This window comes from Anopheles gambiae, chromosome 2 (genome assembly GCF_943734735.2).
Source record: "Anopheles gambiae chromosome 2, idAnoGambNW_F1_1, whole genome shotgun sequence".
NCBI classification, from domain to species: Eukaryota; Metazoa; Arthropoda; class Insecta; order Diptera; family Culicidae; genus Anopheles; species Anopheles gambiae.
Window position 1 is genome coordinate 32,503,433 of NC_064601.1, and position 22,900 is coordinate 32,526,332.

The following is a 22,900-nucleotide window of genomic DNA, read 5'->3' on the forward strand; positions in this document are numbered from 1 at the left end:
GGCACAACATATGGAGATTTGTGATCGAAACTAAAAGTTGTTCGGTGTGGCTCACAAAGTAGCATACTGGCTGAGTGTCGGTCAGCAACCTGAAAAAAACTTCTTCCACCCTAATTTAACTAGTAATTGCACTTGTTTTTTTAGTGTAACCATTTCGCACAGTATGCTTTTTTAAACGAATCCAGGAATCCGGGAGTTCAACAAAACCAAATATCGAGGGAAGCAATTTTCGAGCTTCAAATTAAACCTTCCGAAAATTGCCCAAAAATCCTAAATCGACCATCCGGGAAGCCCTCCCTACCACGGGGCAAACCGGCAACCCACAATCTGATCCTGTTACAATGGCAAAACAGTCGGCGTATTGGCAATTTCTGATTTTCCCCGTCCCGACAGCATCGGACGCACTTTCCCGGGGGGGGGGGGGTTCCTTTTTGTGCTGTTCCCGTTTCCCGAAAACCCCGAAACCCCGGAATGATTGTTATCGATGGGGAAATTTAATCATTCCGAGAAGCAGAAATCTCGAACGAAAAAGCCTTATGCCACTTGGCCAAACTGCTGACCAGCAGGCTGTGTATTGTAGCTCGGGGTTTTGGCATCGGAGCTCCATCCCGACTGTGCGGGATGGTGCGAACTGGACGGGGTCGGTGGGGTGGCGATCGTGCGGTGCAAAGTGCTGTCGAACTAATTTGAATGCGGGATACTGCTTAGGGCTGGGTCGATTTTCGGTTGAACAGTGGCTGCTAGAGCGAGCGCCATTTGGTTGACCTTCTGCCCTTTCCCTGACCCCACCCCCCCCCCCACCCCCACCCCCTTCCATTCAAACCAACGCCCCCGATGGCTTAGGCTAATGAAACGTTTCTTTATTTATGCAACACACATTTTTGCAATGCAAAGTATCCAGCGCTCGCCCCAGTGCTGGTGCCGGTGAGTATTTTCACATCGCTTCGACTTAGAAGTTCTGCCTTCATCCACTCTGATCTCGCCGTGTGGCTCGTGTTTGCTCACCCTGGAAAGAAATGGTCAAATGGCGCCGTGTTCGCTTATTAACTTCTAGCCGCGAACGCCGATCAGAACGACAGCATGATTTGCCGAAGATTTCATCAGCATCGGCGCAAGGTTGTGATTTACATTTATTAAGTACACCATTAGCTGTTTGTTTTGTGCTTTCGAGGGGTTTTTTTTGTTGGTTTTATCGGGTGGCGAAGGCGGAATGCTTGCGATGGTATCTTGAAGGCGGTGCCTTTTTGGTGACAATGTAATCAAAACAGACCAAATAGAACAGCGTTATCGTTCATGCTTTAATGTTTGGAATGAGTTTACAGCGAAATAACCTCCTAGAGTAAGAAAGTCTGTATCGTGGCAGACCCACTACAGCGTTTCTGAATCGGATGACTGATTGTATGGATTAGAATCGAAATCGAAAAATGGCACTAAATATTAGTAACTTTTTAATGTTCGCTGTGACAAGTGAACAGTTTAAATCATATCCTGTCTACTTCCAGCTGCTGAAACAACTGCAGCTAAGCCTTTGTGAACTTCACAAATAAGCTAAAGAGCAGTGATGTCAAACTCGTTTTGGGTCGCGGGCTGGATTACGGTTGAAAATATTCTCGCGGGTCACAGTTAAGCCGGGAGGGGGGAGGAGGAAGTTGTGCTTTCGATCAGTGAAAAAATAAATTAAAGACTTATTCTTGGACCCAGATTCTTATCTTATCTACATTTATTCCAGAAGCATCCAGAATGCTATTCCTGACAAGATGCATCTCAAGATGTAAATCTTTCATTGCGTAGAAATAATGGAGCATGGAAATAACATTACAATAATAAAAGCAGTTTATGAAATTTACACATGCTTTACTTCTCTGGTAGGCACCCTTAGTCGGAAATTTTATCGGACCTGGACAGTTCATTAAACCTTGTATATCGCCTTCACACACGACGACACACGAAGTACACATGCAGTATTTTCACAACGCTTATGACTGATAACAATAACTCAACATTTTAGCACTACATTGGCAAATGTTAAATAAGGCCATTTTGTTAAGGAAAAGAGATTTTTATCTTTCAGTCGACCTCATACAATTCACGCCACTTTAAAGTGCTCAGTTTCTTGAGATTTCTGCAGAACCATGGCTAAAAAGTACCCACATCAATGAAGTGAAGAAATTGGTATTCCAATACATGATTTACGAACTTCCCAGAAAGCTTCAAAGTAAGAAAATGGGTAAAAATGTAGGTAGACCGACTTTTCGATGAAGTCAGGAAACAACTACTAAACACACATGCTGCATGACATCTTCGCGAATACCTTCCCAAACAAGCAACAATGTGGAACTTACTTCACACTTCGTTAATCGAACTATAAGGATCTAAATGTTGAAACCTTCTTCCTCAGTGTATAAACATTAATACACTCGTTTTTCTTATCTTACAATCTACAACCTATTTCTGCTACATTCAAATAACTGCCAAAGTTCTTCTTGATGTTTGACGTGTCTGCTATAGAGTGAGATCTTTCCTTTCCACTGTAAAACGTCAGTGACGTAAAACAATATTCAAAATGACAAGAACCAAACTAATAAACGAATTATGATGATGGTCCAACCTGTCTAAACGACTTCCTTTCACTAGAATACGCTCGTTCATTGGACAAATCTCGTCTAAAACTGGCGAGCGTCTTCATAGTCACGTGATGAACGACTGTCACTAGCTTTTGCACAGCATCAAAGGTTCTAAAATGATGTAAGCCTGGCACATTCATGTCACCTGCTGCTGATGTGTATGTATGTGTATGTATGTGTATGTGTGTGTATGTGTGTATGTTAAATGGCATCAACGAACGAACTATCACCCGCTCGATCAAAGCAACGAAAGAAAGCGCACCGTTCCAGCGCTTCACAGCGGTTTGGGCGTGTGCGCCTATCTGTGTGTATGTTCATCATCAGTTTTTGATGTATGAACTAGGCATGCTTCCACCACCAGCGCCCATCGCTCATCGCGCTGATGAGCCCCCGAGGGTGTGAAAAGCTAATAAATACCTGTCGTCGTGCGGGGGCTTCCCGCTTCCGGGCGGGCAACCATAAATGGGCTTTCTTCGTGGAAAACACAAACACACATGGTGGGGCTTAGCATGGTTCCTTCGCATCAATTTTCTCACTCCACGACGGCCCCGTGTACAGTGTGCAGGCAGGGGGCAGATGATGGGAGGAGGGATGAAAATCAAACAGAAGGATTCATTAATAGATCTTCTTTGTGTTCAGCCCGTAAGACGTGAGCTGTGAGCGGAAGCCTTGTTTGTTGTTGGCTCCGGGTGAATAAATTACTTTACCCTTTTGTAAACCGAAGCTATGAAACATGTTTGATGCTCAGTTTCCGGCCCAGCGCTGCAATTGCAATTAAGTTTGTATGCCGTGCATTTTTACGCCCCAAAACAGTTGCGCCAGGGAATGGCGATGAAGACATGCAAACTAACATTGCAGCATACAGTACGGCTCATAACTGCGCAAACACTGTTGGCATTAATCAAGTTCTGTAGCGTATGTGTCAGCCCCCAAAGCCGCTGCTCAGAAATGGCAGACACATTGTTGCTTTTCATCAACATGCAATAAAATCGGATTAGCTCGCCCAGCACGACGCGACGAGACGGGACCGGGCGCGATGATTTCCTCCAATGTGTCGCTACAAACAATCAACCAAGCTGGCCAAGCTTGCCGACTCGCGTCGCATCGTCATGTTTATACTGATTCCGGCCGCGCACGGCTGCTGCTATCTTCGCTCTGCTAGGTGAAGAGTTTTCAATTTAGATCCTTTCCTTCGAGCGATCGGGCTGGCGCAAGAGCGATGGTTGGCGGCGTATCACATCACATTCTCAAGACGGCAATACCATCCAACGCGCGTGTGTGCGTTTGAGTGGGGGAGCACTGTTTGCGGGCTGACAGGAATGTGGTGCGCGAATGGCATACGCTACGCCAAACCCGAATTCCACTTCCCCGTCCCGTGTTTCTGATCTGCGAAATGATGAGAATGTAAGCGTGCGGATAGTGTTTCACCACGCGAAACGCAACTACCGCAAGGTTCTCACACATTTTACGACACATGAGTTAAATTACATCTTTTCGCTGTTACGCGTGCTCCGACCGAAAATGGCCTTTTCTGGCCCTTTGCCTCGCTTGCCGACTGCTGCGCTTCTGCTGTAGGCCAGCTTCCTGTTTGTTGCTTTGTGTGCGCTAGCGAACACGTGCTGCCGTTGCTGCTGCTGCTGCTGCTGCTGTGGGCTGTTCTTTCCCGTCGCCCGACCCCGTGTGCGCAAGATGCCATCATTAACGGGTAACCAGGGTGAAACGCGAAACGCGGACGGTGGCTGAAACGTGGCGCTAGCAACATGAAACTATTTCCCAGCCAGCATAAAGTGTTTCGTGCGTTTCGTGCATTGTTTGCGCAGGGGTTTTCTAGCCCCACCCGGACCATATTGTGTTTGCACGTGCACACAAACTCACCCACACACACACACACACACACACACACACACACACATGTATATAACACACATTTCACTCGTGGGTAGGTTCTGCCTTCCATTCCCCATTCGCTCAGCACCATCCCTCCATTTCGAGGGAAAGTGTATCTTCCGAACTTGTGGCAAACTGTACGCTGTGTGGCCGTGTGTTTAGGGATGCTGCTCACAAAACTAAGACAATGCGCTGCGGGGGGACGATTCAATACAAACTGTACGGTTTGTTAGCTTAGGAAATTATATTCTGATTATTGCACCACAGCTGCGCTGTAATAAATATGGATGACAAAATGTTGCCGCAAATGAAACTTTCTCATTGCGTGGGATGGGATTTGCTATCGGGGGTCCTCTTTTGTTGTCAGCGTCTATATGTCACCTCGTTTCGGGGCTGACAAGGTGCTAGTCAACAATGTGCTATAAAAATAGTGTAATTTGTATTGAGTACAACCGAACCCGAGATGACCCATACAGCCCAGTGGCTAAACTGGGTCATCTCACATCTCATCCGGAACATTTATCGATGCGCTTGGCCAACTTTCCTGCAAACGATTGGCCTATAATGAAGGCAATTGTAGCGTCATTTAAGAAACAATTGAGTCATATTATTTTGTATGTATTCGCATTAAGATTATTTTGTGTTAAACACTTATTGTCCTACTTGAAGTGTTATGGTTAAAACAAAATACTCAATGGCAAGTTTTCTTTCTATTGGGGATTAGTATACGATATGTGTATAAATTACACCGGTTGTGAAAGAGACCGGAAGCCTTATCCGGCGCTACAACCGCTTTGAGGTCTTGGCTTGCCTCAGGACTGTCCGAAACTGTCAGGGCTGTCATTCTAATTCATTTCAAATGTTCATCTGGTACCTATATGTGCTTATATGTGTATCCTTCAAGTGTTTTCTAAACTATATCCTTTAACTCAATTCTTTTCTTAATGAATGCTTCATTGTTTACATTTTTATTTCATGTCATAATTGAAATATATCATTGAAATAATAAAGAAACCAAAACAATATGATTCCAACTATTTTTGTTGCGAAAGCCACTTAAGAAAAGGAGAAAATGTGGATATTTCTGCTGGAGAAAAATCACAAAATTAGTTTGATTCCTTCCCTTTGACTTGGTGTGGTTGTAAAGAGGCCGAAGGCGCATCCTTCGGCTCTATTTATACCGTCTCTCCCCACCGCCATCGCAAACCCCGGTTACAAATGGAGGGCACCCTATGCCCTATCCTGGCAAGCCATCAGGAAAACCCTACAACAGTCACGAGCGTAGAAGATTTGTCAGGCTTTCTATGTGTAAACAAACGCTGTTCACAACAATTTTTGTACAACTTGTTTAACGTTTAGCGGTTAAAACTCAGATGTTTATTTGTACAAAATAGGCAAAATAGCATGTTAAGCAACGCTCACAGGATGGAATTTTTAAGCTTTTTCTAGCTGAAACCATCAAAGAGAACTTTTTTGTTTATTTAATGTCACGTTCTTCGTCCAGTTCCTAGAATTATTTTACTATGAAGCTCCTCGATCGTTTCCAATCAAATAGTTTCTACTACACTGCTTTACTATAATCACATCAGAGCCTCATCGGAACCACCAAGAGCATCTTCCAGTCCGCCAAATCAAATTCCACAAAGTTTAAAACACTATCAACCCTTACAGTATCCCTAAAAAGCAGCATTCCAGAAATTCCAATTTGCAGCATTGCACATTGTAGCTCCTCGTCCCTCGTCCCATAGCCTGTACACTGCAGCTAAGGAAATCAAATATTACTGTAATATTTCCCTCCCGCTTTTATTTCGTTTTTCGTTTTCACCACACCAAGAGCTTTAGTTGCGAGTGGACTTGAATCGAATAACGCTAAACCCCCGGTTTTTTTTGTGTGAACCGCCCTTCCACCCATCCACCTAAATGGTAACGTTTTACTTCTCTATTTGTTTCCTTTCTATCGTTTACATACATTATGGCCACTTTATGTAAAACGGTTCGAACGAGATCCGTGTGTATCGCACCACACCACCGCACGACAAGTAAGAGCGTGCAAGAGCAAACGGGAACGGAGAAAGGCGCCTCGTGCTAGATTGAGCAAAAATCGAAAATGCACAATTCAAACGATCCTAGCCCAGCGGTTCGCGTCTCTTAACCAGTGCGCTGGTGGGGTTGTTTGTGGGGCTGTCCCATCACCCGCAGCTCGGCTCGGCTACCCATGAGTGAACGAGTGTGGTGGGTGCTGAAGTACCGGCACAGGCAAATCGCCCAAATCCGATCCGTAGCCTTTGAAGCCGCCCCAGCCCGCACCGGCAGAAAACATATGGTACAGGGTAAAGCATATAAAACGCCTCCCAATATGTTTTACAAACAAGATCAATCTCCCTATGGCCTCGAGCCACACGACAAGCCGAAGCGCTTTGGCGATGAAGATAGTACGGTCTGGCAAGAGTGAAACGCTCCAAGAGAGGGTTGAGCGGTTGGAAGAGGGCATAAGCTTGAGGAACGAAGAACACACACACACAAGAACGTCAGCGCAAACATGGTTGCGCGCAAAGCGGACGAGCGCAACGAAAAAGTTTACTCCAATTTCGGGTTGATTTTGATAGCGCGCCACATAACACTGTAGCCCGGGCCGTATCCACTTAGCCGCTGGCCCGGCCTTGACTTTTCGCCCTTTCGCCATTCTTCAGTTTTATGTTAAATATTTCCAACTCCACACCCACTGCGCGGTACTGGGGCTGCCGGTTTGCTTTTTCAACTGCAGCACCACGATTATCTCGCACACAGCAAGCCACTTTGAGTTTTGGAGCCTTTTTTTCTTTTGTTCCGTTAAGCTTCTAAGCATGGTGAAATTTTGCCCTGCCTTCAACCTATCTTGCTCTGGGTCTCGTTTAGGGGTTTCGAGGAAAAAAAGGAATAAATACACTTCACCCTGCTGCAAAATAGAAAGCATTTAGCTCCAGAATTTACCAACTCCAATCAAAGCCGGATATAATCTTTCCACAAAATACCATCTTTCAAGAAACCGACGCAACAAGGAAAAAATATACAGCGCTGAATGTACGAAACACACTTCACAGCGCTTCACTAGTTCACAGTAAAACAACAAAGAAACCCCCTCGTGGAACCTACGTCAAAATATCATTCGAAACCGACCAGACCGAACCATTTTTATCCGACGAAAGTTTTTCTCCTTTCGCTCTCTCTCTCTCTCTCTCTCTCTCTCTCTCTCTCTCTCTCTCTCTCTCTCTCTCGCTCTCTCTCTCTCCCTCTCTCTCCCTCTCTTTTCCCCCTTTTTGGGTTAAAGAAGTACCAAAACCCCAAGCCCCGGCACACGCTTTTGGGTCGACAACCGTTACAACCGTCGCCGCTGATGCCCGAAAATGATCACGATACGAAAAGAAGGAGAAAGCTTTTTCGTCCGTTTTCCAAATGCATGGGCGAGAGGGCTAAGGGGAGAAGAACACTGACAGCAAAGCGCACCACGGCACCATCACCATCTTCGGCGCACGAAAACTCCCTTGAGAAAAATAAGGCTCAAGCTTGGCGGGTTTTTATTCTTTCCCTTTTATCTCCTCCCGAAACATCTACCATCCGGGCGGAGTGCAATTATTGCGTTCTCTTTATACCGAGTTTTGTGCACCATTTTTGTGAAATATTTTTTGCTTAGCTCGCACCCCCACTCCCCTCTTCTAGCATTGGGCACACGCTAGGAGCACTACACCGCGCCGGAATTCGCACAGCTGGGGCTCAAAATTATTTACTTCCTGCTCGGCGAATCGGCAGCCGCGCTCGGTGTGTACGAATTTTGCATTTATTTACGAGCGGAGCGCTTGCGTGCGACGCTTTCTTTTTCCATTCGTCCACACTTTCTTTTCTGCAACCCGGTGTCGTTATTGTCTTTCTTTAATCCTTTCGACAAACGGCTCGGCAACGGCAACCCCGTTCGGGCGTCACCTTGCCCAGGGTATGACCCGGCGGGTAAGGTTTCAACGCCCAAAGGTGTGTGTGTGTGTGTGTGTGTGTGTGTGTGTGTGTGTGTGTGTGTGTGTGTGTGTGTGTGTGTGTGTGTGTATGTGTGTGTGTGTGTGTGTGTGTGTGTGTGTGTGTGTGTGTGTGTGTGTGTGTGTGTGTGTGTGTGTGTGTGTGTGTGTGTGTGTGTGTGTGTGTGTGCTGCGCTGCACAGATTCACTCTTTTGATGTTGACGACAAATTTGACTCGAAAAAGGACGCACCCGATATCGATGCCCGAAATAAGGAGCCCCAAAGCCCGGGGTTGGCTGGTCGTAAACTATCCGGGCTGCCTGGCTCGGTGTAATATCGAACAACTTTTCCCGAGGGTAGGGAACAGAGCAGAGACAAACATGGCACATTTTCAGATAGCATTTCTTTTCTCTTGCTCACACTCTTTCTCTTTTCCCTTTTTCTTTCTCTATCTAACTTGGGTGTGAATCATCAATTTGGGAGTAGCAACTGTGGCCGAAATTAGAGATTTGGTTTTGTAGTTTATTGCCGGCACTTGCTCTCTGTGCTGCTGCCCAACTGGCAAGATGCCAGTCCTACTGGTAGTTTGCACATTTTAAGAAAGCGGACACTAACAAGCACACGCTTTCTTTGGGAATAGCTTTTTTAACTGTCACCTACCATGCACCTCTGAGGCTTTGCACAAATGGCTTATCAAGTCGTTTGTATTCGGGGGTTTGTTAAATAAATTAATATTAAAAATAACATACAGACACTAATAATACTTTTATAACAATTTAAAACAAATTTACATTCAAACAATGTTTTAAGCTTTATCTACTTTCAATAGCTTGAGTTATATTTTTTTTATGAGAGTTGTTCAGATTACTTCATCACGTCTTTCCATCATTCTATTTGTATCCATTGCGCTTTACTTACTTATTCAGCGCTAGAACCACTGGCCTGTTGCAAGAGTATCTGAAACCACACCATCGTCTTACACCATCGTCTGAAAATCCATTATCCTGGTCTTAATCATTAGCGCCTGAACGCCATCTTGTTACCTCAAGTGGGGCGTACCACGTGTACGGTCTAAAAGAGCTTTTCGGGCTGGGTTGTTACTCAGCTTTCATGCTGTTCCGTGAAAGTCCCTACGTTGTGATATTTTTACTTTTTTTTTACACGAAATAATCAGTCGGTTGTTCTTTGTTGGCAAGTAAGTTCACTTCTTTTATTCACACACCATTTATGCGTGCTTCGCTTTTCTTCGGCTCGTGACAAGTGCAACAAAAAGGCGGTTCCCCTTTCACAGCGGTAGCTCCCTAGACCCACAAGAATGACAAAACGTCAGCTGCCATAATCCGGCACTGTGGTAGAACCGCAGGTCATTTGAGATCGAACATACCGGCCACCTTGAAACACTCAGTTTTCAATCCATTCTTTGATTACTACATTCTAACGGACAGATTTTAGATACTGCTCGCTTCACAATACCGGATGCCGTACGAAGTGTTGCAACTCGGGAAATTCCATCAGCTCCAGGGTGTATTTCGACGACACGTGCCAATGGCCATTGAACTGCTGGAAGCTGCTCATCCTTCAGAATAACTATATCTCCGACAGATAATTGCTTAGATTGCTTAGCTGACCGATGCAAAACAGTAAGATTTTTCAGATAATCCTGTTTCCAGTGCATCCAGAAGTTTTGCGTGTACCGCTGAAGGAGTTGGTATCTTCCCAGACGATTCATAGGCACCTCTTTCAAGTCAGGTTCGAGAATAACCTTCAAATTGTTTGTAATGAGAAAGTGCGCTGGAGTTAATGCCGTCAAATCATTGGGATCTTCAGAAAGCGGAACTAATGGTCGCGAGTTCATGCAACCTTCTATTTTTACTAAAACAGTAGTCATTTCCTCCGATGATAAACGCGATGATCCTAGTTGACGAATCAAATGGGTTTTGGCTACCTTCACCGCCGCTTCCCAAAGGCCTCCGAAATTTGGGGCGCGTGGGGGTATCAAATGCCATTGTATCTCTTCTTTTGCCAAATGTTTTGCTATTTTGCTATCTGCAGAATCGTTGAACAGCATTTTGTAGATCTGATGAAGTTCATTTTTGGCACCAATAAAATTGGTACCATTGTCTGAATAAATGTGCTTTGGTTTACCCCGCCGATAAACAAAGCGATCAAGTGCCATCAGAAACGAATTTGTGCTCAAATCTCCGACTAATTCCAAATGTACTGCTTTCGTACTCATGCAGACAAATACACAAATGTAGCACTTATTTGGTGCGGCCTTGCGGTGTGTTGGCCTCAAATACAAAGGTCCACAATAATCTAGACCCGTACAACTGAACACCTCGTTAACTGTAACACGTTCTGCTGGTAGTTGCCCTTCAGGTTGAATTATAGGTTGTGGATTTGCTCTGCAACATCGAAAACAATTTCGTATGACCTTACGTACAGCTCTTTTTCCATTGATTGGCCAAATCTCATCTCTAACTGCGTTAAGAGTTGATGATATTCCTCCATGCATTGCTTTTACATGTTTGTCCATGATGAGGAGTTGAGTAAATGGATGGAATCCAGGAAGAACTATTTGATGCTTAATATTATAATTCAAATCAGAATTTCTGAGCCGGCCACCTACGCGGATTATTCCTTCATTATCTATAAACGGGTTTAAAAGCTTCAACGTTGAATTTCGAGCAACAGGAATCCCCTTGTGGATTTTATGAAGATCGTTGGTAAATTCTTCAGCTTGCACAAGTTTTACAAGTCGCTTTTTAGCATCAGCAAGTTCCTTTACCGTCAATGCACTATTGCTTATTCTTGATTGCAGACGACGAGCATTATGAACAAAACGAAAACAATATGCAACCACGTCGATTAGCTTCTGGTATGACCCATATCTTGTAAATATTTCATTTTTTTCTTGTATTTGCGTTGTTAAAACGACATTCGATCTTATTTCGTCTGTTGTAATTTGACCTGTTCTCTCTTTTTGTTGGGGCCAATTCTCCTTTCTCTCTGATAACCATTGTGGACCTTGTTTCCACAATTGATTGTTGATGAGCTGATGCGGTAAAACTCCGCGTGAAATAAGGTCAGCTGGATTTTCTTGTCCAGATACATGTTGCCCAACAGCATCTCGAATTGCTTGGATCTCAGCAACTCGGTTTGCTACGAATGTTTTCCAAGTCTTTGATTCAGCATTTAGCCAATCTAGCACCACGGTAGAATCGGTCCAAAATCGATGAGCAACGAACTTAATCTCCATTGCAGCCATTACCTTCTCATGCAATCGAGCTCCTAATAATGCACCGCAAAGTTCAAGTCTAGGAATCGTCAATGCCTTCAGTGGAGCCACTCTCGATTTTGATGCTAGCAAATTAACATGAATGCTTCCATCCTCAGCCTCAGACCGAATATAGATGCACGCGCCATATGCAAGCTCTGACGCGTCTGTGAAACAATGTATTTCTGCTTGCCGATATTGATGAGCGAAAGCGAATCTAGGGATACGAAAATCTTTAAGTTCTGGTAATTCTGCTCGAAATCTAATCCAATTCCTTTGAATGTCCTCAGGCACCGTATCATCCCAACTCAACTTCAAACGCCAGAGCGATTGCATCAAAACTTTGGCTGTAATAATTACAGGTGAAATCAATCCCAATGGATCATACAGTTGAGCAATCATTGATAGTATGCTACGCATGGTGTCTCTCTCTGATTTCGTAGTAATAGAAATGTTGAACTGGAACGTATCAATTTCTGGTTCCCAACATATACCAAGCGTACTAATTGTCTCCTTGTCGTCGAACCTTAACGATGATTTTGTTGCCAATTGTTCAGCGGGAACGTCAGATAAAACGGCTAATGAATTCGAACACCATTTTCGAAAAGTAAAACCGCCTCTCTGCGCCAGTGCACTCAATTCCTCACGTAGCTGTATAGCTCCATCAACACTATTTGACCCAGCAATAAGGTCATCCACGTACAGTTGTTTTTTCAGCGTATCCTTGGCAGTAGGAAACGCGTCACCCTCATCTTCAGCCAACTGCTGAAGTGTTCTTGTAGCTAAGAAAGATGAAGGAGCCAAACCGTATGTTACTGTCCGCAACTCATACGCCTGAATGGGCTGGTTATCGTCAAACCTCCACCATATTCTCTGTAACGGTCGATCCTCCGGATGCACAAGTACCTGACGATACATTTTTTCCAAGTCCGCAACTAGCGCGACCTGAAATTTACGAAAACGGATTATTAAGCTCAAAAGATCATCTTGGATGACTGGTCCAACCAATAGCGCATCATTCAGAGAGTGTCCTGTGCTAGTTGGTGCTGACCCATCAAATACCACTCTCATTTTAGTCGTGGAACTTGTCTCCTTAAACACAGGGTGATGTGGAAGGTAGCAGCAGGTTGCTGCATCCAGGTTGTCAGGCGACACAGGAACCATATGACCGAGTTGTATGTACTCCAACATAAACTCATTGTACTGCTGACGAAGTTGTGAGTTAGCAAATAACTTACGTTCTAATCCAGCAAACCTCTTAAGTGATGTCGTTTCTGATTTTCCAATCATGGTAGAATGTTGCTGATGTTTAGGCAGTTTCACGATATATCTGCCTGTTTCGTCTCGTGACACCGTTTGATCATAATAAGCTTCGCATTTCTGCTCATCCGCCGAGAAATGCGAAACATGCAGCTCTTCGATTTTCCAAAACCGCTCAAGTTGATCGCTAATGTTTTCCGACGATAACATAACATGACACTGAGCTGCTTGTTGCTGAATTATAGCTTCTTCTCGGAGCACTTCACCTGTTACCACCCAACCGAACACTGTTTCAACTAACAATGGACCATGTTCACTAAGTTTGAGCCGGCCTTCCCTCAGAAACGTGTAGAAATGCGATGCACCGATTAGCATATCCACTCGTCCAGACTGATGGAATTCTGGGTCTGCGAGCGCCAACCCAGCAGGTAATTTCCAACATGATGTGGAGAAAGATGTGGCTGGAGTGTTTGCTGTTACCTTGCTCAAAACCAAGAAATTTAGTTTCAGAGCAAATTCACTAAATCTGGAACGGATTTCCACCTTCATTTCACATGACGCCTGAGTCGTCGTTCCATCCACACCTGTAATGGGTACATGGGTACGCATACGCGGCAAGCACAAAAGCTGACTCAATCGCTCACTTATCGCATTGGGCTGCGCACCGTTATCCAACAACGCACGTACTGGATGTTGCGTACCATTTGCGTCAACTACAAACAACACCACCGTTGTCAGCATAACATTAGAATATGAGCTTCGGTCAGTAGAGTTGCACTGCATTGGAATATTAGCAAGCACCATCGTACTAACAGAACCCACCGAATCATCTGCTATTACACTATCGCTTCGTTCAGCATGCAGCAAGGTATGATGCCGTTTGCTACACGTTTGACACCCATACCTTGACGTACAACTGGTTACAAAATGGCTGCCCTGCAAGCAATTCCAACACAATTTGTGCTGCCTCACAACTTGCTGGCGCTTCTTTGCATCGAATTCATTGAAACGCCGACAATTCACTATTGTATGCCCCTGCTTTCCACACACAACACACATATCCACTTTTTTCTCGGCCGCTGCAGCAGTGTTCACACTCACTTTTACACGCGGTTGTCGCTTACTCGTTTCACCCGTATCGTTAGCAAGCGTTTCCAACAAACGCACACGCTTACGCAGAAACTCAACCATGTCACTGTATGTGTAACTTTTATCCGCTTGTGCTTCTTCCCACGCCGCAAGAGTAGCACTATCCAATTTCTCACTAAGAAGCTCAACAAGGAATGAGCTAAGATGTTTTATTGGTTCACCGAGTTGTTCTAACACCAATGTGTGTCGCTGGAAATCATCTACAGTGCGTCGCAATAAATCTAGATTGCTATTGATAATCTTCGGTAGCCTCAAAATGGCTTGGATATGACGTTTCTTAAGCAAATGTTTATTGCCATAGCGGTCTACCAACATTTGCCATGCAATTTTGTAATTCTCATCTGTAGTGAGAATTGGCTCAATTAGCCGTGCTGCCTCACCTTTGAGCGCAGCTTTCAAATAATGTAGCTTTTGCACACCAGAAAGCTCATCTGATTTATCAATCAGGGACACAAACGTGTCATGAAATGGTAACCAATCATTAAAATCACCTCCAAACTCAGGCAATTGTATTACTGGTAATTTCATTTGGGACACAATGGGTACCGGTTTAACGTCGCTGACTATTGGATTAGACGATGGCTTCAGCCGTAGCAGATTGGATCTAACACTCATGTATAGCTCCTCCATTTCTGCACGCGTCTTTTCATTTTCAGCGTTGTCTCCCTCAAGGGTTAGCTTGTCTAACTCTTCTTGAACTTCTTCAAAACCATACCACACTTTCTCGAGCCTCTCGAGCCTTGTGGTCACCTCATGAATCTTGTCCACAGTGTACGTTTGTACGAATAAATCGATTCGCCGCATCGAATCTATAATGTTTTTTCTTTTTTGCTCTTTGCCACGAATTTTGTCTTCTCGCGCCGTCGCCATTGTTACACTTGCGTTAAACACACTGTTTAATACGTTGCACACGCGCACACGCACACAAAATCCTAGCCAGCTCCAAGCACACACTCACACGCACACAGCAAAGAACAAGCGAGAACTTTTGCACTAATTATGATTACCACAATTGACACCGATAATCAGGCACTTATCCTGGTCACGGCACCAAAATGTTCCGTGAAAGTCCCTACGTTGTGATATTTTTACTTTTTTTTTACACGAAATAATCAGTCGGTTGTTCTTTGTTGGCAAGTAAGTTCACTTCTTTTATTCACACACCATTTATGCGTGCTTCGCTTTTCTTCGGCTCGTGACAAGTGCAACAAAAAGGCGGTTCCCCTTTCACAGCGGTAGCTCCCTAGACCCACAAGAATGACAAAACGTCAGCTGCCATAATCCGGCACTGTGGTAGAACCGCAGGTCATTTGAGATCGAACACATGCTGTTATCGATACTGACCGTTGATCAATGCTGAAATAGAGGAAATCTTGACAGTTTTTAGATGTAATCAAAGAAGACATTGCTTTTCTTATCAGACATTGTTCGTTAAATCCCCTCAAAGGCACAAAAAATTGCTTAAAATTTAGAAGCAAACGTATTTCACAAGCCTAACTACAAACCACTTAACAATAAAAATAATGAAAAAATAATTCAAGTATATTGTTATTCCAGTTCAAATGCTCGAAAAACTAATAAAACATCAATTGGCTCATAATTCATGACTAGAATGAAAAGCTTAGGCAGTTACATTTGGCATTTGTCGATTGCCAAAGCGCAGCAATTTTAAATAAACAAGATTTAAGCAATATGTTTAAATTTAATATTGTTCAAGCAAAGCTTGAAACTTTAAGAATGATTTAAAGGCACAAGGAAAATTTGTCTTTTTTAGGGTCTTTCTCGTTTTCATGTCTTCAAGTACCATCCGTTGCTAACCGCTTCCTCGGAGCTTCAAAAATGTGCCAAAAGACCACTTGTAATAGTTTACTCCTTGAAAGTTTCCTGCATCATGTTCTAACCTCTCCCGTCTCCCTGCCGTGCTCTCGTTTGCTCATCAAATGAAATATATCTTACTAACTAAAAGCAAAAAAAAAAACAAATATCTTCAACAAGCTTTTACACACGCCGCGCAAGTTTTCCTTTCTTCACTGCGTTCGTAGAAAGCAACGAGTTTGCAATGCAAACCTTTATGTTTGGCCGAACAGTCCTTAAAACATATCGTATCCACGTAATTGTTCCACGAATCAACTGAAAGTATCGATTCCGTGAAACAGACGTTCGATGAAACGAAACACAACCAAGCGAAGACAAAGAAAAAGGAGATGGGAACGAATAAATTTACCCCAAAACGCCTCAAGCAGTTTAATCGGAAACGGAGCCCCTGCTATGTTCGGCCTTGGGTTTATTCTTGTACGCGAAAGTGTAATATTAATACGAAAATTTCATCCAATTGCCCAACCGGTGGACGGAATTTCAGTACATCCAGCTTCCAGGTTTCGAATTTACAATCGACACACCGATCCCAGAGGAAGCGTGCAACACTGCTGTGTTCGCTTTTGCTGTGTTTTGTGTCATCTTTGTGGGGAAAAGCAAAATCGTTCGTTTGGCGTCGAGCACACAAACCGCCTCCCGAAATGTGATTATTTGAACACAGCACATCACACATTTCGACAAATTTGCTTTCACCTGCAAGCCATTCGAATCGTCAGTCCCGTGCCGCTTTGCTAGAACAGGCGCTGGCAAAGTGCTGATAGCGCCAACGCCAAAAAAAAAAGAAATGAAAAAAACGTTTTCCCGCGCTATGACGCGTGCAGTAAATGGGAAATAAAACGAGTAGTCGAACGTAAAAAAAACTTCTATCCGGGCTAGTAGTAATCACATTTCTTTTCAATCTCCAACCTTGTAAAAACCAAGTGTGGCCCCTCGAAAAAGGACAAAAAATAGCGCAGCTTTACATTCTAAGCCGATAGACTCCCGGGTGCTTAAGCGAAAGAACGCACCGAGGCATCGACGAGGACGACGACGGACGGTGTGGCAGCGCGGGTGTAATGGTAGAACAACATAAAGCTTGCACTAAAGCAAAACCGAACCAACAACCTAGGATGCCTAAAGGAATGGGGGAAAACCGGGGGAGAGCGGGGGGAAGGAATAAAAATCCACACCCAACTGTGTGCGCATTCGCCCCGGCCGACCCACGGCTTCGTGGGGTGTTGTTTTCTAACATGTTTTTATCTATCAATTCGACACTCCCAGAAGGTGCGTTAAGTCGGCTGACGGTTCCCTTACCGCGCAAACAACGCACCGACTGGCTGTAAGGTTTCCGTTTTCTTCCTCTTCCTGTTCACCAGGCTCGCTTCCTCCTCTTGGGCCAAAAGCCTCACACATAATCATAACCATAACACGGATGATGCTGGCAACATCTCTCGCCACACTCGGCACACTCGGTGCGGGCTCACCTTTCTCGCCGGGTCCGCGAAAGAAAACCCTCCGGTAGGGATGGCTGATGCGACCTCGCGCGCCCAGCGCGTGTTGTTGCGCTAATTTTTGCTCTTTGATGCGCCATCGGTGGTGGTGGGGTGGATGCTGGTACTGGTCGCTGTTTGCTTTTCCCTTTCTTCTTGCTTCTTTTCTACGTCGCCGCTGTGTTGCCGCCAGTCGGTGTCGTTCTATCACAAAACACTTACCGCACCGCCGGATCTTTCCATTGAGGTGCCCGTGGACACATCTAAATTACATCAAGCCGCAGCGGGGGAGCAGGTGGGGGAGAGGGGATGGGATTGGTTTTTGATGATGGATATAAAAAGTGACTTTACCGGTCGACATCGACACTTTTTGTGTGGTGGTGGGTAGGGCCAGGGAGCTAAAATGGGAAAACCTTGGCCGCAACAACATCGTCATTTCGCAAATAACATCCACTCAGTTGACATACACACACACACACACACACACACACACACACACACATAGCCAGAGACACGACACGGTTGCCACGGTTCAGATTTGCTCCGGTCAGCAGATGCTCTGATGATCTTCTGCTCACACGGCTTTCCTGGCCTTTCCTCCCACACTGTGTCTAGTGGCCGAGAGCACACACTAATGATGTGTCCCGTGTTCCGGTCGTACACGGCAATGCAGCTAAATCCAGCGCCACCCTGCTCGAAACCGCCTAACCACAGACACCGGTGCGCGCGCGCTCGCGCTTCCCGGCGGGACATGGGAAAAACATGGACACAGTGGCCAACCTCTCCCCGTACACAGGCGCACGCGACGTTCGATGCTTGCACGAGGGGTATTATCATAATGGTAATAACCGTATAAAAATAATTATTTGCCACCCAAGAGCTTTAGCTGCGGCCTACGCTGATCTAAAACCACTCCGCTGGAATGGTCATTGCGGTCAAACGTCAAACCGACCGAAAAACAACACATTGGGGACGCATACACACACGCGCTGGAGTGTTGTTTCGTTAGTGACGGGTCTAGGATGATTAGTGGCTATTTCTTTTGCTTAATTTGCTTTATTTTATTTTTATATCCAGATGAACACAGCTCATTCAGCTAATTTTTCAATCGAATTGCAAATGTTTTTGTGATAAAAAAAACTACATGCAGTGGCTAAATGCATTGATGGTTGTTGTAGCATTGAAGCTTTGCCTAGTCTTTATTGAGAACGGTATATTCGAGCCGCTATTGTCGTTAATTATTTTATTTATTTATTTATTTATTTATTTACTTATTTATTTATTTATTCATTTATTTATTTATTATTGTATTTATTTATTTATATATTTATTTATTTATTATTCTTTAATTGATTTTTTCATTTATTTATTTGTTTATTTATTTTTAGTTCTTTACATAGACATAAACTAATATCATAAATATTAATATTTTAACATATGCATTTTAGCTTTGGAATGAATGAAAAACAAATTAAAAATGTTTATCGGAACTATAAAGGAGACGGAGGAGATAAAAAATAGATAAAAGATATTATCATCACTTACATTAAGATAATCAAAACGCAAGCTAGAGAAGGTTGTAGTAATTTCTAAGGTTTAAGGTCTAATTCCAAAGTCATATTTAGGTCAATTCATTTGCTTAAATCGCTTTAAAGAGAGGTCATTTGTATAATCATAAGATCATAAGTACCAAATGGTATACTTTTAAATTATGATCCTAAAAATGTCATGGTCTAAGTATCCTACCGGATGCTATAATTTATAATATACGATTTTGTAAATTGAAATGTAAAAAGTGTACAAATAACCTTCATTTATTCAGTAATTATACAGTACAAATTAATTTAAAAAAAATGTTTTGTCCTTCATCGTTTGCTTGTCCAAAAGAAGCTCAAGTGCACGGGTTTACAGAATTTACCTCCAACTCTGTTTGATTCTTATTCGATTGAATTTCATGGAACTTGAAGCGCCCAAAACATTTATTACATTACATTACATTTACTTACCTGCAATTTGTCATGTTCAATGGTGCTCGTAGCTTTTAAGTGATATGAAAGTTTTTCAGTAATATGTAAGTATGGTACATTAATCTTAATAAATAAAAAAATAGACCTTTTAGGATGCCTCAAAATTTGCCGGACAAAAATGTATCAAATGACTGCAAAGCATATCGAATCGTGTACAAATTGAACGAGCACATCGCATGCAAAGTCATCCAATGCAGCTGTACCATCAATTCCGTGCGTCACTGTGTCTGTTATGCATTTTGCTTAAATTAATACCGGCATAACATATACATACGGTGGAGCAAAAAACATCCCTCATCAACCGTCCTGTATAGCTTTGGTAATATGCTTGGTGGAGGAGCATTCTTTTTTTTTTTGCTTTATTTTACACCCCATCCCTCCTCCTTCTCCTCCTTCGCGCCAAAGCCAAAAAACCATAAAGCCAGTGACAAAGCTTCATAAACCTCCATAACACTCCATCAATTTGACTGCAGTTGTATCCGCAAACCAGCAACAACCAGCATCAGCATGATGCAGCAGATGGTTGATTGCTTGACAATGCTTGACGCGTGCTTATTCCGCTGTGCGTAAAAATATTCGTTTCATAATCACACCCGGTAACGGTGTCATTGTTACCAGACATCGTACACAAATCAATCTGACCGAGCATCGGTTTGGTTTTTGTGTGTATGTGTCTGTGTGTGTCTGTGTGCTAGTGTGCGTTTGCACGAGGGCAATGTTGCAACAATCGCACAATCGCCAAAAATGAAATTAAAAAAATACCTACAATTCGCGTTGCTATGGTTGCTTTCATCTCGCGCTCGTGCGCTTGATTGTGCGCAACAAAATAAAAACGCATTGAAATGTATGTCAATTGAAATTCCATTCATTTTGTGCTCTGTTTTGGAACTATCCACTCCACTACTGTCCGAAACTGTCACACTGAGAGAGAGAGAGAGAAAGCGAGATGATATCTTAGCAGATTGAAATAGGGTAGAGGATGCACCAAAAAATAAAACGAACTTGCCAAACCAAATTACTCACCATTATGTCGGCGCTAATAATACGCGAACCACCGCGTGATGCAAGCGATGCAAGAAGGATGGGAAGAAATGGTGGGAAAACAGATCTGCGACATGCTGGGGCTGTATTGATTTGTTTCTATGCAAAGCGACCAAGTTGCATTTATTTGTATTGCTTCTCTTTAGTTCATCTGCCAATTATCCGACATGGTCGCTAGTTGGCAAGTGTGATGAAACATAAATTTAATAGGTACCAGTGGTAATATTTGTGTTCCCTGTATTGTAGATCGATATTTTGCTATTTTAGCTCACTTAGCTGGCAAAATCATTCATGGTAGGATAATTAAATTAAAAATACTTCAATTATGTTGTACCGATTGATATCAACACAAAGCATCTCACGTTCACATTAGCGATTGCACTATTGAATCGATGTTTATCGTTCTACGTTAATGCAAAGCGAAAACATCAAAGAACAATTAATTTATGATACATTGGGAAAAAAGGATTTATCGTTCCCTGAAATAACAGTGATTTTATGAATAGAAATTAAGTTGCATCAGCAATACATGAAAGGGTTCTGTTGATTGCATCATATTAAATTTCACAGAATCACGGCATTAACATAGTGATTTATATATTTTAAGCGTACATGCACGCTATCAGTATTGTATCTGAAGCATTTTTTTTCTGTTACTACTATTAATAGTTTCTATTATTGATGGCAAAAATTGATACACATTGTCAAATATGCGATTTTTAGCGATTCAACGACTGTATTGAACTCAAACTACGTCCACTCTTTCATTTGTATGCTTATTTAATTTGTTTTATTTTCTTTTCCATCCCACAAACTGTATCTGGTACCTTTACAATTTGCATTCAGTTTTGTTTGCATCTCCATTTTCACTTTATATCTTTATTTTCACTGTATATCCATTTGTTCCTTTGCCCTTTTTCTATTGCCATTCAAATGAAAATCAAATACTAAAATGTAACATTTGCTTCATTGCCCAATCACATCATTAAAGACGTTCTTTACTCCTCTCGCTCATACTAAAACCCTATAAACTGTTTACGACATACTTACTTTCACCAAAAAACACCCTCCAAACACCGCAACGTGGTCATCATAGAGATTATAATATTATCAACCCAAAATCGATTCCCAATTTTCACCACCAACTTCACACAATAGCCCCGACGTTCGCCAGCGCAGGAAAACACTGGTGGTAGTAGTAGTTTTTAATGTCCCACACCATCCCTACCCTTCCAAAAACAGACAATCCTCTTGACTGCACCACCGCAAAGCCTCCGATAATGCTACTCGTCTGCGGTTCGACAGTTTTTCCCAGACCACACATCCCCATTGTGACAGCTTCAAAAAAACATTCCCATTCTCGTTACGAACTCGTTCGAAAACAAATTTCAAACCAATCAAAACTACTATTTCGGGTGTTTTCGTTTTGGGGTTCGAATGTGATTTCAGTATATGTATACATGCGGTGACGGTGATAACCGGGAGCATCTCGAACGACCATTCATTCCCCGAAGGGTATTTCGATTATAATGGACCTCAAAAAAAAAACGGGCAAAAGCTTTGAGGCAGAGGGAGAGGCTAAATAAAGTAAAGGAAACTTCCGTCACAGTGGCGAACAACGTCTTGCTTGTTTCAAATCACCATCCAAATATCCATCCGTACCGTCGAGTCTGAACCGCTTTCAACTTCTTTCTTTCACGATCTCTTTTTTTATTGCAGATTTAGTCCAACGCGTACGCCGTCGCCCTGGGACGGCATACGGATAGCGGATAAGTTTAGTCCGGTATGTCCCCAGCGACTGCCGAATGTAAATAACGAAACAGCAGCTTTAGATAAGATGCCAAAAGGACGACTGGAGTACTTGAAACGTTTGCTACCTTTTTTACAGAACCAATCGGAGGACTGTTTGTATTTGAATGTATTCGCTCCAGTTCATGGTGAGTGACGGATGCAAGGCTCAGCACCCTACCACCCGTTTGTCCTTCCAAATGGCAACGCAAATGACACGGTTCTTCGTCTTCATTCATTCTCTCTCTCCAATGCAGCCACTCAAAGTGACAAGAAACTGCCTGTTATAGTATTTTTACACGGAGAATCGTTCGAGTGGAACAGCGGCAACCCGTACGATGGCACCGTGCTAGCCAGTTACAGTGATTTAGTCGTAGTTACGTTAAACTATCGGTTAGGTATATTGGGTAAGTTCTCTCCCACCACCCTTATTTTCCAGGTATTTAAAAATAGCCACAAGGCTGGAGGCTTTCTTAAGGCTGGAGCGAAGCAAACTCGAACCACTAACATTTGCCCCAG

The 22,900-nt window shown here is 43.3% G+C and overlaps 1 protein-coding gene across 12 annotated transcripts in view; it reads left to right on the plus strand.

The window, feature by feature from the left end:
• Window positions 1-22,900, plus strand: part of LOC1273785 (neuroligin-3) — an 89,456-nt gene that overhangs the window by 47,203 nt on the left and 19,353 nt on the right. For all 12 annotated transcript variants that reach the window (XM_061647250.1, XM_061647251.1, XM_061647248.1 and 9 more), the window contains exons 4-5: window positions 22,313-22,530; window positions 22,639-22,788. In XM_061647250.1, coding sequence (XP_061503234.1) covers window positions 22,313-22,530; window positions 22,639-22,788 — 368 coding nt within the window. The remainder of the gene's footprint in view (window positions 1-22,312; window positions 22,531-22,638; window positions 22,789-22,900) is intronic.